Consider the following 16,563-nt stretch of genomic DNA (forward strand, 5'->3'; position numbering starts at 1 on the left):
TTTTTTATAGCATAGGTTTTATAGTACTGATTGTTGAACTTCATAGCATTGGTTTTACAGCATTGATTGTTGGGCTTGAACTGAAGTCAAGCAATTATCATATGTATATTTTGCTTCGCAGAATTGCAACCCAAGATTTAAAATTGTGATAGGAGCTTTTGTTCGGCACATGTGCGAGCCACGTGGAATGACGCTTCGATATGTAGATGTGTCGTCGCGGAATAAATGCGTCACGCGCGTGCCGGCAGTGATGTAGCACAGTTAACGCGAAATCGAATGCGTCGCCAAAACCCACGCGATCACTCGTAAGTGTCAACACATCTTTTTAAGTACCCAGTCATCGTTTGAGAATCTTTAGAGGTCTTAAGTGACGTTACAGATGACGTTAAATTAAGACTTATTTGATTATTCAGAGGAGATCTGCGAACAGTTGGGCCGAGAAATGTAATTCTGTTGTCGAGTTGTGTGACACTAGCACAATAGTTATCTACAATAATATTAAACAACAATTTCGCTTATCTCTGCAGGACGTGTGTAGAAAGATTACAAGCATATGAAATTAATGAGAAGTATATAAATATTTATTGAGGCGAATTTTATACAAATAAGGAATTATCAGAGAACTTATTTGAACGTATTTGGAGATAGCAATTATACACATAAGAATATTCTACGGTATGAGTTTCAAACAATTGACAATTCAAGACCTCCACCATGGAAAAACATTGCATTCATCATTTTTATGAAAAATGATGTTTTAATGGAAAAACGTGTCATTCATCAGCTAACATGTTTTTTTATTACCGGTAAAAGTTAAAAAATGTTGCACGCAACGTTTTCCCAAAGAGCCCTTCGGTTGCAACAATTTTTTTTTTAATTGAGACTTCTAATTAGTTTTCTTGTTCCAGTCGCATACATATATATACACGCAGCGTCTACCTAATTCTATATATAAATCGACGAAGGTATCCAGGTGTCGTAGGCCGTTACGGACTGCGGCTGATGAGCGAGTCACGTTACGTATTCCCAGGAGCTACGTACACGTTTCGCGCGAGGGGTGCGATGTCCGCGCGATACAATACTGTCACCGGCGAGCGACGGTGCGTTGGTGCGTGTGCCGGTCGACCGGTCCCCGCTCACGCATCGAAGGAAGAGGAGCGCGGCGCGAGCCGTGCGACGTGCGTGGCCGAGGTTCGAGGTAAAGGGGATTTCTGCAACGGTCCGGTCCGTCAGTAGGAATCGGCATTTCGCGTGGTTCGGACGTGCCGGGAGTCTCCCCCCACAGTGGTACGGCCGCGAGTGACACGAGCAGCACGTGCTCGCGACGTCTGCGGGCGTGCACGCGCACCCAACCCCCGTGTCTCGATTCTCGCGTATACACTGTATACAGCGGTGCACGCGCACCACCGAGACGCACACACGTGTTCGGTTCGCACACACACACTGTGGCCGACCCTGCCGGGTCGAGGAGGGTGACAGCGAAGGGATCGAGTCGCCGGCGAGAGGCTGTCAGTTTTGGCGTCCCGTCGTTCTCGGCGCGATGACCGGGCTTTCGAGAGGTATCCTGGCTGGATAGAGCATATAGAGAGAGAAGGAGAGAGGACGACGTATCATTTCAGTGAGATAAACAGTATTCAGGGTGCGAGGTTATGGGGAGGCCGAGGAACTGACGTTTTGGGAGGATCCCCTCCTGCCTGCAGGACCGCGAGTTTCGCGAACGAGAAGGTGAACAGCCAAAGAGCGATCTCTCCGCCGCGCGTTCAACGTTAAATATGGACCGCGATCTCGAATTTTATCTCATAAATATGCCACCGCGGTTTCTTTTGTCTCCTCCCTACTTTTACAGCAGAGGACGCTTTTCTTCTGCTGTCCGCTTTTGCTGATTTGTATCATACGCTTGTAGCTCGAACCGGTGCGAACGTGAGAGTCGCGTTCAAATGCGACACAGAAGACGGATGACCGGTCTCTGTGAAGCAGAGCAGCGTTTAGCGTTGAATGCGCGGCGAGAACCGCGAGAATGCGGTCCCTCGATTTCGCCGGGGCGGGCGAGCCGTCTGCGGCTCAAACGAGCCGGTCGCGTGCGAGAGCGAACGCGTGGAGGCGCAGGGCCGGTTTTGAGATACCCTCGCGACGCGTAGCCTTCATCTGCACTCGTTGACCCTCACCAGTTAATCGACTTTCCGCTTTTTTTTTTCTCCATGTCTCGCAAATCGTAGCGGTCGATTATGTGTACAGACGATATTAAACAGCCTGCCTAAGACTATTTGTTGACATAATCATTCCCATTGTATATGTATTTGGCATGGAAAAAAATGACTTTGTGTCAACAGCAGTTTAATTGAAATTAATCTTTATTCAGTAACAATATTAATGAAACAAGTAACATTTGATTTGAAACAAAACGTGGCCTATTTGTTTTATTAATATTGCCATTAAATTAACAAGATTATTTTCAATTAATGCTGTTGCTACATTTTTTACGTATAAGTAAAAAACTTACGCGCGTCTGCAACATGCTCCTTCAAAATTTCTAGACTTATAATGTTATTAATTGTGCGAAATGGTGCAAATTGATGTAGTTTTTTAAGCCCTAGACGATCAATTATTACTGCACAATATTTATTGATTAATATAATATTATAGCATAATATTGTACAAAATGATTGATCGTCTGGGGGCTATATTGAGGGTTTGTTATGAATTGTTTAAAGAGATTAATATAATAATCTCGTGATATTCCACAATATAATTGTACAATAATATTGATCGCGCGCGTGTGTAAGAACCGCTTTAGAAAGAGTCTCGTATTTATAATAACTAAATCATTAAAATGGAATGTAATTTTTTCGACCACTGTCGGCTTTCTTATGTCAAACACGGCGATGCCGCGTTTGCCGTTAGCCTCGCACCGGCCCTGCGTGGAAACGTTTGCATTCGCAATAAAGGCCGCGGCACCGTTCGCGATCGGTCGGCGTTGCTAAGCGCGCCGGCGATTTTTATTTAAAAGTCCGCCTCTTCTGCATTCTCTGTTCCGCGAAGCGACTTCGCGTAAAGTAGCCTTTTCGCTTCGTCTCTGATGTCTCATTTTGTCTCTCGATTTTTATCTGGCGTGATTAGAAGAGATATATTAATCATTGTTCCAGAAGAGGCGAACAAAGTATTTGCTCTTTACATACAAGTATTTGCATTATTTATTTTGTTCTATTATCAATCTTCATTTAAAAATTGAGAGAAAACAGCTGATGTGCTCCAACAAGATGAAGATGAGATAGTTGACAAAATTTATTCTGGTTTGTTTCTTTCAAGCAGGTTTAGCAAGATGGTTTAATGGTTTCGAGAAATCATTAAATCTGATTATTTTTCTCCCAGCATTTTAGAATTATGCGTTACAAAGAAAAGAAATCCTGTCAAAAATTAAAGATTTTGTTCCACGAAGCTACTTTATAAATCCCGCTCGTGCCAAGTAAGATACCTATTCGTACTGACACTCGACGCTCACTTTTAGCGTCAAAACAGATCAAAATTGACAAATACTAAGCGTCAATTTTGATGTGATCTGTTTTGACGCTAAAAATGAGCGTCGAGCGTCAGCATGAAACCTTAAAACGAAACGAAAGTCGAGAAGAGGAACGATATGTGAAAAGCAGAATCGCTTCGAGGAACAGAGTACTTTATTCGGTTGTACAAACGAAGTCTGAAGAGCAAGGCGAAAGTCTGCTAAAATCGCTTCGCGAATTATAGAGAGTACCCGGCCTTCGTTTATTATAAAAGCGAAATTCGAAGAATCGAGCGAAAGGCCGCAAAGTGTTCGCCGCCGTAGAACATTTTTTTTTTATTGTAGAAACAAAATTCAAGGTACCGGCCTGCCTACGGCGATTACGAACTTTCGAAATGAAATGGTAGGTATATAAGTTGGCGACGAGATCGAAGGGCGAGCTGATCGACAAAATTTTACATTTTTATCCTATTGGAATGCCTTTAAGGTACGATTTCATGCTGACGCTCGACGCTCATTTTTAGCGTCAAAACAGATCACATGATCAAAATTCGACGAATACCAAGCGTCAATTTTGATTGATGTGATCTGTTTTGACGTTGAAAATGAGCGTCGAGCGTCAGTATGAAAAGGCACCTTTATTCATCTTCGGACTAGCGCTACGCGAGAGTTAATTACTAGAGTTAATTAAACTATTGACCATTGTGGTCCATTTTCACTAATGTATGGTTACCTAAAAAAATTACTAAGAAGTTTATTGTTTCACGACGTTTGTTTAAAACTTAACCATCAAGTTAATTTGATGCCAACTGATGTACACGTAACTTTTAGTTTATTTCATCATAAGCTTATGAAAGTATGTTTTAGTTAATTTTTAAGTTTTAGTTAACCTATAACCTTTTCGTTAACCATATATTATGAAAATAGGCATGCGCGAGTTACTTTTATTTCCAGCAAAGTTATATTTAATTTAATTGAACAATATATCACTTCTCGCAGATTATATTTTTTATCGTTCGTACGAAGCGTTAATTGTAAGCTGATGATAATCACAGAATTTTTAACGGTACTATTGTATATAATTTGTTCCGCGCGACTTCTCTTTCTACTTACATCCTCGTATAAATTTGGAAAATGATTTTACGGAAACTTTTGAAAAGATATGATTTGTATATTTATAACAGATTAATTTTAGGCATGCATATAAAGTTGATAGGAATACGCAGAGATGCATGTTCAAAGCTATCGCTACTGGAAATTTCGCTGGTATAAGCGCGATTCTTATCTTACCTAATGGGAAGTGATGCGATAGAGGAAGCAAAAAGCGGTAGCGGTGACCGAGAATAGAGCAGATTCCATCGAGTTCCTTGAACGTTCGACTTCTCTCTCTTTCTACGAACGTACCACGATATTTTCTCGTATAGGTTTTTGAATTTCGAATTATGAATAAACCCCCGATGTAGCTTAATATTCTTCGGAATTAATTAACTTCCATCAATGACAAAACGTTAATGAAATCCTTTGAAATAATGGATCATGCCAAGAAAGATATTTTTGAATAAGTGTTTATTTCACAGTTCGCATTTGATAAATTGAGATTTTTTTAAATCTTTTTTATAATCCGAGAGTCATGATTGTTAATTTATTTTGTGTTGAGAGCTTTTAATTCACACAAGTTCAGTTATTTAGTTGATTAATTTACTAATTTATATTAATGTATTTCCTTTATTCAATTTATTAAATGCATATAATTTAAAAACGTCAAAATTATAACGAAACATATAAGGTCTTCGCAGATCTTACAAAATTTTATCATATTTCCTTTCGGCATAAAATGACACAATCTCGCGGCAACAGCGATTCGCGTATACGAGGAGGATTAAAATATTCATTTGTCTCGACAAATAATAACTTACCGTGGCATCGGAACGTATTTAATAGACAGCCAAGAGTAGGCTTCTCAATGAACACGTCTCCCCCGTAGATTTCGGTGACGCCAGCTGATGATGCTCGCCACGCTTCGCTGCTTGCGATAAGTACTTCCGTAAAAAAAAAAAAAAAAAACGTACATTAGGCGGGCGGGGTCTACGAGGACCACATGGCACGGGGTTCGAATTCGTGCGAGAGTTTATAACTCCAATTGCACCGGTAAACGGTTGTTTTACATGTAGCGAGCGATAACCGCTAAGAATAGCGCGGCATCAGCGTTGGATCATCTCTTCTCAGGAGGGACGCGATGGCAGCCTCGGCCGGAGGATGTGCCGGGGAATGTCCATTGTCCAGATGGTATTGTTTTGTAATTGTCTACACGTAAATAACCCAGCTGGAGTGTCACCGAGATACGATCGCCAAACAAAACCGCGCGCTTTGCCTCATAGGATATTTTCCTTTTTTTTCTCTCTCCTTGCGGTTTTTCTCCGCCGTACACCTAGTAGCCCGCGCTTCTCTTTTCTAACGAGCATCTCATCTTTGCGCGCTAAAGCAGTTGACTGAGGCATCGGTTAACGGTTAACGGTTGAATAATAACGCGTCCAGTTTGAGCTCGCCGCAAACTGGTTTATTCAAATTCGAAGCCGAGGCCGGTTCGATAGCCGATCCGGCGGCGGCTTTAATACGGATCCCCCGTCAATTAAGTGAAGCGAATTTGAATCCGAGCGTAAACCGGTTTAAACCACTCCTCGGCGGAGTTCATATTCGGTTATATGCGGCATTAAAAATCCTTTACGCGGAACGGGGGCCCGACCATCAATTAACGTAATACATTGTTAAACGATGTCTCTTATTTTTTTTTTTTTTTAATGCGGCGAAAACTGAAGTTAGCGAAGCGATATGAAAAGCGATACAAGCGATACGGAATTATTGGCGATTAATCAAGGATTTTTAGAATTAATAGCATGTATCTGTTTTATTTTAAGAAATGATACTTATCGGGATTTAGATTCAAGAATCTTGACTATTTACTGCAGGCATCTTGAATTGTGACGTCAGAAGAAAATTCTTCTATAGCTATATTAAAGCTATATTAAAGCTATATTAAAATGTAAATATTTTTTAGTGAAATGACATTTGCAATCGACAGAATAGATTTGTAAAATATCCGAAAAATATCCTCTCCTTGTGTTTTAATCATTGATAACTATATATTCGGAATTTAATTGTGCATTTAATTGTGTGTAATAAAAAAAAACAAATCAAGCTGTATAGTACGATAGCTATTGAATTGAAATAAATACAATTTTATTCTATTCCTAGATAAAAGGAGAGTTTTATGTTTTTATATTTTACACGTGTATTCTATCAAATGTGAATATTGTTTTATTGAAAAATACTTCTATTTTAATATACTTCGCAAAAATTTTAATTTCTATTTCATTTTATACTTTGCAAGAGTTTCTGATGTTATCGATCTAAATATCCGTGGTGAGTCAGGAGCTCTTAAAAATCTGTTATCAAATATCATAATTCGGTAAGATAAAACTTTCAGTCACTGAACGTGTCTTCTCGAAACGGATCAAGATTAATGCGCACGTTCTAAGAAAAACATCATTAGATGACATTAGACATCCTCACGCCGCACTATTAGATGATAATGATTCGAAAATCGTCGCTATCTGAAAATCGCGGATACGACTCGTAATATGACGATTAACATATTTTATCGCTGGCGGTGATTTACGATCGTAACGAGTGCCTCGCGGGAAAATCATTTCATCGAGGAATTAATCGACAATCTGCCAATTTTTGCGGCATTAGTGATTTGCGGCATTAGAGTCCCTCTCTCTTTCCTTTTCTCAATTCTGTTACAAGAATCGAGATGATCCGAGTATTAAAAAAAAAACATACATGATATAGCGTCAAGAAAAATCGTCCAGATACTTTTCTCGGTGATTTTTTTTGAGCGCGTTTTGCATCCAACTCTTTTTCGAGAAGTCCCTAGGAAGCGGAGCTTGCTATTGGACACATTCCGGAAATCGGCGAGGAAAATCTCAAAAATTTCGACTGTACATATACCGGAAATTTGATCGCGCGATTCAATAATGGTGGGAAATAATGGTGGGTCATTGCTCGAATCGTTGATTTTCGTCGTGACTCACAATCAGTCAGCATTTATTTTTCTTTTCGACCAGATTTGCTTTTGTTTTTTTTCTCTTTCGATGCAATTTGTCGCGAGCAAAAGTAAGCTGTCGACTTATTTCGGGCCGGTTTGCGCCTTTCGGGCGCCGCGATGATCTTGAAATCCGACACGATCGCTTAATAAAGAGGCGCCGTACAGCCAGAAGGCAAACAAAGTTCGATCCCGCGCACGATTCAGCAGAACTGTTTGCTTAGCTGTCAATAATTAAAACACGATTCCTTGTCATTGAATTAAAACACGGTCGCGACATTTATATACGGGGCCACGGTCCCGCTTCGGCGTGGCGCAAACAATCGATCGATCGAGGAGAGAAAGAGAGAGAGAGAAAGAGAGATTACATTGACGTTTGCGTCCTCGCGTATAGCGCACATACTTACATGATGGATTAAATTGAGATGTCTTCGACGAACCGTCGAATTAATTAGCCATTACGCTCGCGCGTATTAAGCTAATATTACATTTGTCCGTTTTTGTCGTACGACAAATTTTCCAAGCCTGTTGAACGGCTGTAGGATAGAGAATTCCGAGAGACCTTCTCTGTCTTGTAATAGTCTTATAGTCGTCAATCAACGCACACGTGGATTGGCGCCAAGTTATCGCCGACCGGCGTCGTCCAGTCGACCACGTGCCTCGCAACGATGCAATTCGTAGCGAGTCGCGTGAGTAATATATATTGTCTTTAAACAAGAGTACGAATATATCAGAAAAACGTGTTATATATATGTATATATAAAATAAAATATATATGTAATATAATATACATGATAAAAGACATTAAGTGTTTCATTAAAAAATAAATAATTACGAAAACGAGGATTATTTTATCGCCGTCTAGAGACTTCAATAATAATTAAAAATAAGTAAAAAAATTTTTAAGTGAAAAGAAAAGAAAATAAAAAGCTAAGCAAACTCTCTAGTTGTAATTATATATTGATAACATATTTGTAACATCTCTTTTATATCATTATTACATTCTTGAGACTAGAGATATTTATCAGAGGGTCTTGGCTGAAAAAAATTCATACCGTTCGGAATTACAGAGCAGCGCTTCGTGTTTGTACAGTGAGTGCATACGGCGTAAATCCTTCTACCGTGATTAAGGACGGCGATATTACCGGCTTCGTAATCGCTGCGGTGATAATGATTCGATAGGAGTCTGGCTGCCGGAAAGCGCTGTCACACGTGCATCCGCGTGGGAACGAGGTGACACGACGTGTCACGGATACGGAAAAACGACCGTGGTCCGAACGTGGTTTGGCCTGTTCGGTAATTAGATGAACTCGTGTATTAAATTAAACCCATCCGCGAGATAATCACGAATGCGACGTTCCGGGCAAGGGTAATTTCATAATTGGCGCACCCACACGTGCTCCTCCGCTTAATTGTCGCGAGGTCGACAAGGCCAACAAAAAAGGTCTCTTTATGTCTGTTCACCTTGAACCCTTGGGGAGAAGTGCTCTCTCGAATCTTCCTCGGACTTCTTAGAAAATTTCGTTCTCAGGAAAGAATTTATTTGACAAAAAATCTACATCTTCTGGAGGGCAGGTTGATCGCAAGAATTTGTATATTAATTCTGTAATGCTCGAGTATTAGACATTAATTTTCAGTAATAATGAATTTTTAATAATATACCGTTATACGAGAGAAAATAATGTTGTACTGACAGCATCAGCTCGCAGCATCTAATTGAAAATAATCTCGTTAATTCAATAATAGTATTAATGGTATACAAATGCGCCTTGCTCTTATTTTAATAAAATATTATTTGCTTTATTTACTGAATAAACAAGATGATTTTCAATTAGATTACTGTTGACCAATATTGTTAATACAACGTAATTTTTTTCCGCGCAGAAACGAGTATTAATAGCGATATTAATTTTAGTTTTAATTGATTTGCGTGATACATTTGTGCATACTATTTCAAGAAACTTTATTTAAAATTGCATTTAAAATTGCAGTTAAAATTGGCAATTTAATGTCTCTCATCAGAAATATCTTGATCGTTTATTATTGGCATCGCTGAAAAATCTCCGCACTTTTAATACTTTTCCCATATTCGAGACATTTCGGTAGATTTTCAAATACGGACGCGATTAATATAGACACAAACATTTCACACGATGCTAAAGCGTATTTGATTAAGTCTTATCAAGCCTTTTATGTTAAGTCGAATGAGCTGTACGCTCCAATTTTCAACAGGTGCGGCAGTATTCCATTTTTGGCTTTAATTATTGTAATTATATGCGGCCGTGAATGAATATACTAATTTAAAATATTAGCTGGAACCATTAATTTTCCAAAGTGCACTGTTTTTTAATCGGTTAATAGGTGGAATTTTTTGTACAATACGTAATATTTAAAATTGAAGGTTAAAGTGTATATTATTTGTAACATCAGCATTTTTAAAAGTTACATATAATAAAAAAAATGCCTTTTATTTAATGTAACGATAATCAATGCGATAAAAGGCGATGTCTAAACTTTTCTACGAGAAAAAAAAAACGAGAGGATAAATATAACATTCAAATAACGATTGTCGACAGGTGACCGCGTCGGATGTTATCGGGTGACCGCCTTGGCAAATCGATAAATTCCCGAAGAGGAAACCGAGGAGAGAAATTAGATTGCCGTTTGATCGACCATTGTACACGCGGCCACTCGATCTTGCGGTGCCACCGAATCGCAGCGCGGCACCTAACATAAGCCAGTGCGGAAAGGAAGAAGTGCGAGGAGAGAAAAAGCAGACGGCGGAGACATGGCGCACGAAAACGGGATAAACGGCGGCGACACCGACTCGGAGACGGTGGAATTGAATCCTCTGAGGAGAACGAGATTCCACGTGAATCGGGTCGACAGCCTCGAAGGCCGGGCCAGCCTTCTGGGCGAGCAGGAGACCAGGAAGTCCCTCAGATACATGACCAGGGAGGCCCTGCCCAGGCTGGACAATTACAGGAACATCATGAGCATCCAGGCGGCCCACAGACCCTCCTTGGACGAGTTGCACAATCCCACTCTCCTGAACAAGGTGAGGCCTTAACGACTTCTCCGAAGGCAACGTCGTTGCCGCCCTTTTGCCATTGATCAAATATCGGCGGCGCTCCGATATATACCTATACGACTTTATTCGGCGTCTTTTTATCGGCGCAAAATTTCGAGGGAAAGAGATCAATGTGCAACACTTTCTCTTCTCCCCGTTTTATATTATACAATCGCTACTTTATTTCGCTTATATGATAGCTTAAGTTTATCTTACGCGCCAGGGAAAACATTTGTCGTGCAGCAAGTTGCAGCATAAAATGATTACGCGATATCGTGTAGAATTTTATTTGACGAGACGCGTTATACGATGACGCCACAGCGAAGAGATTGCGCGAGAAATGTTAATATATTCCACGATTATACGGCATAATAATGAAGTGCGGCCGATAAAGGCAAAACTCAATAACGATAACGAGTGACACATCGCGAGGAAAGTACGCGTGTCGCGTCTATGACCGTTCGTTCATTAATGCAGCAGTAGTGTGTAAAAATTGATATTTCTCTTCGCGATAAGAATCTGCCGGGTCGGCAGAGATGCGAGAGTGCCGAGTTGCATAATGGGCTTCTCGGAAGGATGAAGTCCGCATCAGCCGCGAAAAACGAGAACTGTAAGAAAGCTTTTACATGGAAAGCCTTACGGCCACCGGCGCCGTGGTAAAAGACAGACGTACACGCGCGCGTATACATGCATATATGTATATATGTATACGGGCGCGAGATAAACGCGCGAATCTTTATCACGTCGGTGCACAAATCCTTGAAGATAATACACGCGTTCTCGCGTGGCGCGTCACGCGTACTCTGGCATTCACCCGCTTCGCGATTTTTCGCTCGTTATCTACAGCCCCCCGTTCGCTCCGCGTAGAATGAATATCTAAAATTAAACAGGAATCTTACATGCGGGCGCTGTGTAGTGTTTAGTATATCCGCCGCATACGATTGCACAGCCCCGCCACGTTTCTCGATACGCGCTCCAGAAGGTAGCCCAAGAAAGCGTGTACCAGTGGCACGATTGAATTTCCTGGTGCAATCCTCAATTACGATTTTTATCTTTGCCTTATCGAATTATTTAAATTAATTCAGAAGAGAGGAAGTTGCACGCACTGCACATACATACATATGCATATCAGTCACAAACGTTAATTATATAAATCTTAAATTTTTAAATGTTTTTAAATCTTCTTTAAATAGATTTTGATCCAAGAAAGTGACTTTCTAGTGAAATAAAATCTTATTTACGTATTTTTATTGATTAAAGGGAGTTCGGAATTAATTCATTCTTTATTTTATTTACGTATATTTGATCGCGATTAAAATTTTTGCTGTTATGTGAAAATTTCACTTTTTTTTTTTTTACTTAAATTTCACGTTTATATTACTAATGCTATTATTGATTATCTTTTTTTCTAGGATTATACCACGTTTACAATCAATTCTTATAACGCATACACAGCGCGCAAGACGATAACGCAGCACGTGCGTGCAGCTCCCTTCTTTTTGCCAGCGTGGTCGACACGCGGTATTAATTACGCTCGCTCGAACGATTCGTAAATCATCGCGCAATTGCAGAGATTGTTAATTGTGCAATTAACCCGCCGCGCTGAACGCAAAAGCGTGGCGCCGAGATTCCGTCGCGCGGCTAGTGCATCTCCCTCTCCCCGCATCACGTCTCTCTCGCCACGTTGGGCAAAAGCCGGGCGGAAAAGTTCGCGGTTTATTTATCTCTGCCGTTCAAACGCGGGAATGGAAAACGCGATACCGTACGTAAATATAGAACGTGCCGCTGAATTTTTTATTGCCTTACGTGACGATTCGTCGCGACTTTACGATGCCACGATGGACACCGTTATCAAGAGCGGTGTAACGCTGCTGCAGCGCGACGTTAAATATTTGCGATGACTACTTTCGTGCACGTAGTTTGTGTTTTTAGGAGTATTGTCCCAGTTATGACGACACGTACTGCACTAATTGCAGTTGTGCGTCGCGATTACTCAATTCAAACAGGACTAATCTCTAATTTAATCTTAATTACATACAGTCAGTGGCACAAGAGTGTCGTCAGGAGCTTTCTGAGAGAAACTGGAGTGTATTAAAAAGTGAAGTTATATTGCAAAAGTATATTAAGTGCACTAAAATGCATATTTTACTTAATAAGGTGTCTTATTCAGTCACCATTATTATTGATTACAGTTTGTCGCAAATATTTATTTTTTAATTTGTTAAAATCTACACGGAGAGAATTTCCTTTTAAAATTTACTCTGAAAATCATGTTAATCGACAATATAGTATTTCGATAAATTTTATTGTACACTACAATAAATTTTACTGTGCACTACAATATTTGTAATTGTAATATAATACTAAAAAATATAGTGAAAATCACATAAAATTCGTCGAAATACTATGTTGTTCTACGATTAACATGATTTTCAGGATTTTAAAATAAAATTCCGTGTATATATCTATTTTTAATTTATTAATATTGTTTGTCGTATTTTTTTTTTTTATTTAGAAGACTTGTCCTAATTCTGGATGTCGATATACCAATGTAGCACGATTTAGCAATGATTACGATTACATACGTGCTGCATTTTCAAGTGAATCAGTATGCGGGTACGCAAAAAGATTTTACTCGGTAGATTTACTACGCGTTCTTTTTCCGCTATGAATCAGCCCGTTACGCCCAAAAACGTTATCCAAGCGTGAAACGAATGCTGATTGTCCTTGTGATACTTCAGATAGGTGTGCGCGCGGTCAGATTGTTTGGTATATAACGCTCGATTTCGTTTCCGCCGGGCCAATGCCCGTAGGAATTTTTATTCACTCATTGTCAGCAATTAAAATTTTTACGAGGCAAAAATAATGCAGACTTTCATCTGTCTGATATTTGCACACCGTGAGCATTTTGCATCGTTGCGGAAAACGATATGGTCCCATATTATTTTTGAAATTCGAGAGAAACTACATTCTCATCTTTCAAAATAATTAGTGTTCTCTAAATTTTCCGGAGTGAATCTCACTCCAAAAGAGTGAAAGTTCGAGAGTGCTGTTGCAATTCTGCAGGGTTTACATATTGCGCAATTGGTAAAATGATATATTGGCTGAACGAAAAATTCAATCAAACAGAACGATCGCGACGGCGAAATAATTAGTGCTCTCGTAATTTTGCAGGATTTACATATTGCGCAATTGGTAAAAAGATATATTGGCAGAATGACAAATTCAATCAAACAGGACGACCGCGACGGTGAATACACAGAATTCTTTTACTGTCAATATTTTGTAGATTTCGCACGACGTAATCGAAAGGCTATTTAGACAGCTCATATGAGAGGAGACTTACAACTAAAGAGAAAGGGGATAAAACTTACACGGTTGATCGCTTACGTGAAGGAATGACACGATTGCATACTGGGTCACGGAGAATTAGTGTATATGTATTTAAACAAATTCAGAAAAAGCGTCACGTAGACTGTAAGCCACGGCTCGCATTCTGCACGGCATAAATATCGACGAGACGTCTTGTGCCAATAAGAGACCGCGATTGAAAAGCATTCGCACGAACTCTAAAATATTACGAAATGTATTTCGAAATTTATTGAAGAGATCAAAATATTTCATTAAAGGACGCATTTTAGTGTAGAGGAAAAATATATCAATAATAGATTTTAAAGATCAGAAATAATCAGAGTGTAAATGATAACTGAAAAATATGTAATGTGGGCCAAAAAAAACGGGAAGTTTTCTTTGCATGTAATTAAAATTAATTAAATGGAATTTCTAAGTTTTTATTTCACTACTTTAAATTTTCCTTAACTCACCTTGTGTTAGCATAATGTGCGGAAATATGCAGAGAGACTTTAATAGCGCAGATATGCTACATAATGACGAATGACGAATAAAATTATACGTGTACACACGACACGCTTTGACGTAATGAGGGAAATATATACGTATAGAAAGCATCGAGTTCAACGTGTTAAGTTCGAATTATCTATGCAACAGATGTTGCGCCGTTAGTCATGCTTCATTTAATGCGAGCGAGGAAGTTTTTCAGACGTGGATTACACACAGTACATATAGCGCGTATGAAATCATGCGACTCTCGCCGCGGAGTTCGGTATAAACTGGTTGGGTCAAAGTGGAGGACCCGTCACGTTCGCTCGGACAATTAAAGTCCGCCGTTCGAGATGATGACAAATACCCCCGAGACCGCTCTCGTCAGATCTCCTAAGCCGAGACGATGTGGATCCTTCCAGAAGGATCCAGAAATGTGACACGCGGAAGATCAAATCCACTCACGTGCCACGTCGATAGATATCACGTGTAATTAGACAAGCGAATTTAAGTCACGAGCTCTCGTCGTAACTGGACTGTTGATAATTGCGCGACATTTCTCTCACATGTTCTCTGGTCGTGTTGCGCAATTTTTCGGGTCAGGCTGACGTTGTTAATTGGCGGTAATTAGCGGTTCTCCACTTCTTTCTAGATCGTGGCTCCATATAAATAAGAGAGGTTGATTGCCGACACTGGCGTGTTAAATGCCATTGTTATACATTGGGCCCAATTGTCAATTGCGTTTGAGAAGGTGAGACAAATTTGACGGATCCGGAATAAAGGATACCTTCGCAAACACATTTTTCATTCCATAAAGAAACGTGATACTTTGATAAGAATCTGATATAAATTGAACTGAATGGATTTGTATCCCGCATTTAATGGGAACACGAATAGCTTTATTTGTCTTTATGTCAATATCGTTCGCCGCTATTTACACGCGCGAGATTCGATTTTTAATACACCACTGTACTGATTAAATAGCGTGTTGACTTTTGCGTGTGACAAAAGAAAAAATTTCAGCTTAAATCGCGTGACGTCCATCATTATAAAGAATTGCGAGTATAATTATGCTAAACGAGCAAACAATGTAAAAGATTTTAATGATTATGTTTTGCGATCGTAATTGACAGATCAGCTGTCGATTCAAATTGGATCTATCACACGAAGAGAGACAGGATCTCCATACAAATTTAAAAAAAATAATTTTCTTACATCTTATGGACGTGAAACAGACGCGATATAAAAAAGGCACAGACATAAAAAAAAACTGTGTAAAATATTTTGCACTTTTTCCAGAATTAATTCTCTGTGGCCCGTATGGCTTTGCGAACGACCGATTGAATCGTTTACATTTGCGGCTTGATATGGCGGCGTCAATGGGCCCAGTAAAAAGCGTACTCGGAATAAATCACGAGCCTCTGAGAGATAAGCGTGTTATTTGAATATATTCGTGGCGTGTCGTAGTGAAAGATATGAGCCATACACGAGGAGCATATTGAAAGAAGGTTCACCATATATAGAGGGCCGCTATTCTTCTTCTGTGCCGTCGTAAACCACTTACGCTCCTTGTGTACGTATACGATGCGTGCGATTCATAAATGCTTGATCGAAAAGTTTCGCCTTTGTAGTTTTTCGAGCGATTGCTCTCTAAGGATCTCAAAAATGAGTAACTAGATTTACAGTTTCTCGTGACATATTGCTAGAAGTAGGAGAAGGAGGTTTTCAAACTTTGGTAATCCAATTGGATTATTTGCGATAATTCATATAATGAAACTCACGAAAAGACTTATCTAATTTACTGACAAAAAGTAAAATTTCTTTTCACTGTAGCTTTTTAAAAATTTGTCTATTTTTTAAAATAGTGTCATAAATTTTTTTTACAAAAATTTTTACGATAAAAATAAAAAGAAAAATCTTAGTCCACGGAGAGAATTTTCTTTTAAAATTTACCCTGAAAATCATGTTAATTGTGAGACAATACAGTATTTAGGTAAATTTTACTGTGCACTACAATAAATTTTACTGCGAAATCTTATTGTAGTGCATAGT

The 16,563-nt window shown here is 39.4% G+C and overlaps 1 protein-coding gene across 1 annotated transcript in view; it reads left to right on the forward strand.

Moving 5' to 3' along the window:
- The first annotated feature begins 1,237 nt into the window (after nucleotides 1-1,237).
- Nucleotides 1,238-16,563, forward strand: part of LOC105455050 (bumetanide-sensitive sodium-(potassium)-chloride cotransporter) — a 22,746-nt gene continuing 7,420 nt past the window's right edge. The window contains exons 1-2 of the mRNA XM_011698090.1: nucleotides 1,238-1,725; nucleotides 10,178-10,659. Coding sequence (XP_011696392.1) covers nucleotides 10,390-10,659 — 270 coding nt within the window. The 5' untranslated portion in view covers nucleotides 1,238-1,725; nucleotides 10,178-10,389. The remainder of the gene's footprint in view (nucleotides 1,726-10,177; nucleotides 10,660-16,563) is intronic.

This window comes from Wasmannia auropunctata, unplaced genomic scaffold (assembly GCF_000956235.1).
Source record: "Wasmannia auropunctata unplaced genomic scaffold, wasmannia.A_1.0 LD335957.1, whole genome shotgun sequence".
In the NCBI taxonomy this organism is placed as follows: Eukaryota; Metazoa; Arthropoda; class Insecta; order Hymenoptera; family Formicidae; genus Wasmannia; species Wasmannia auropunctata.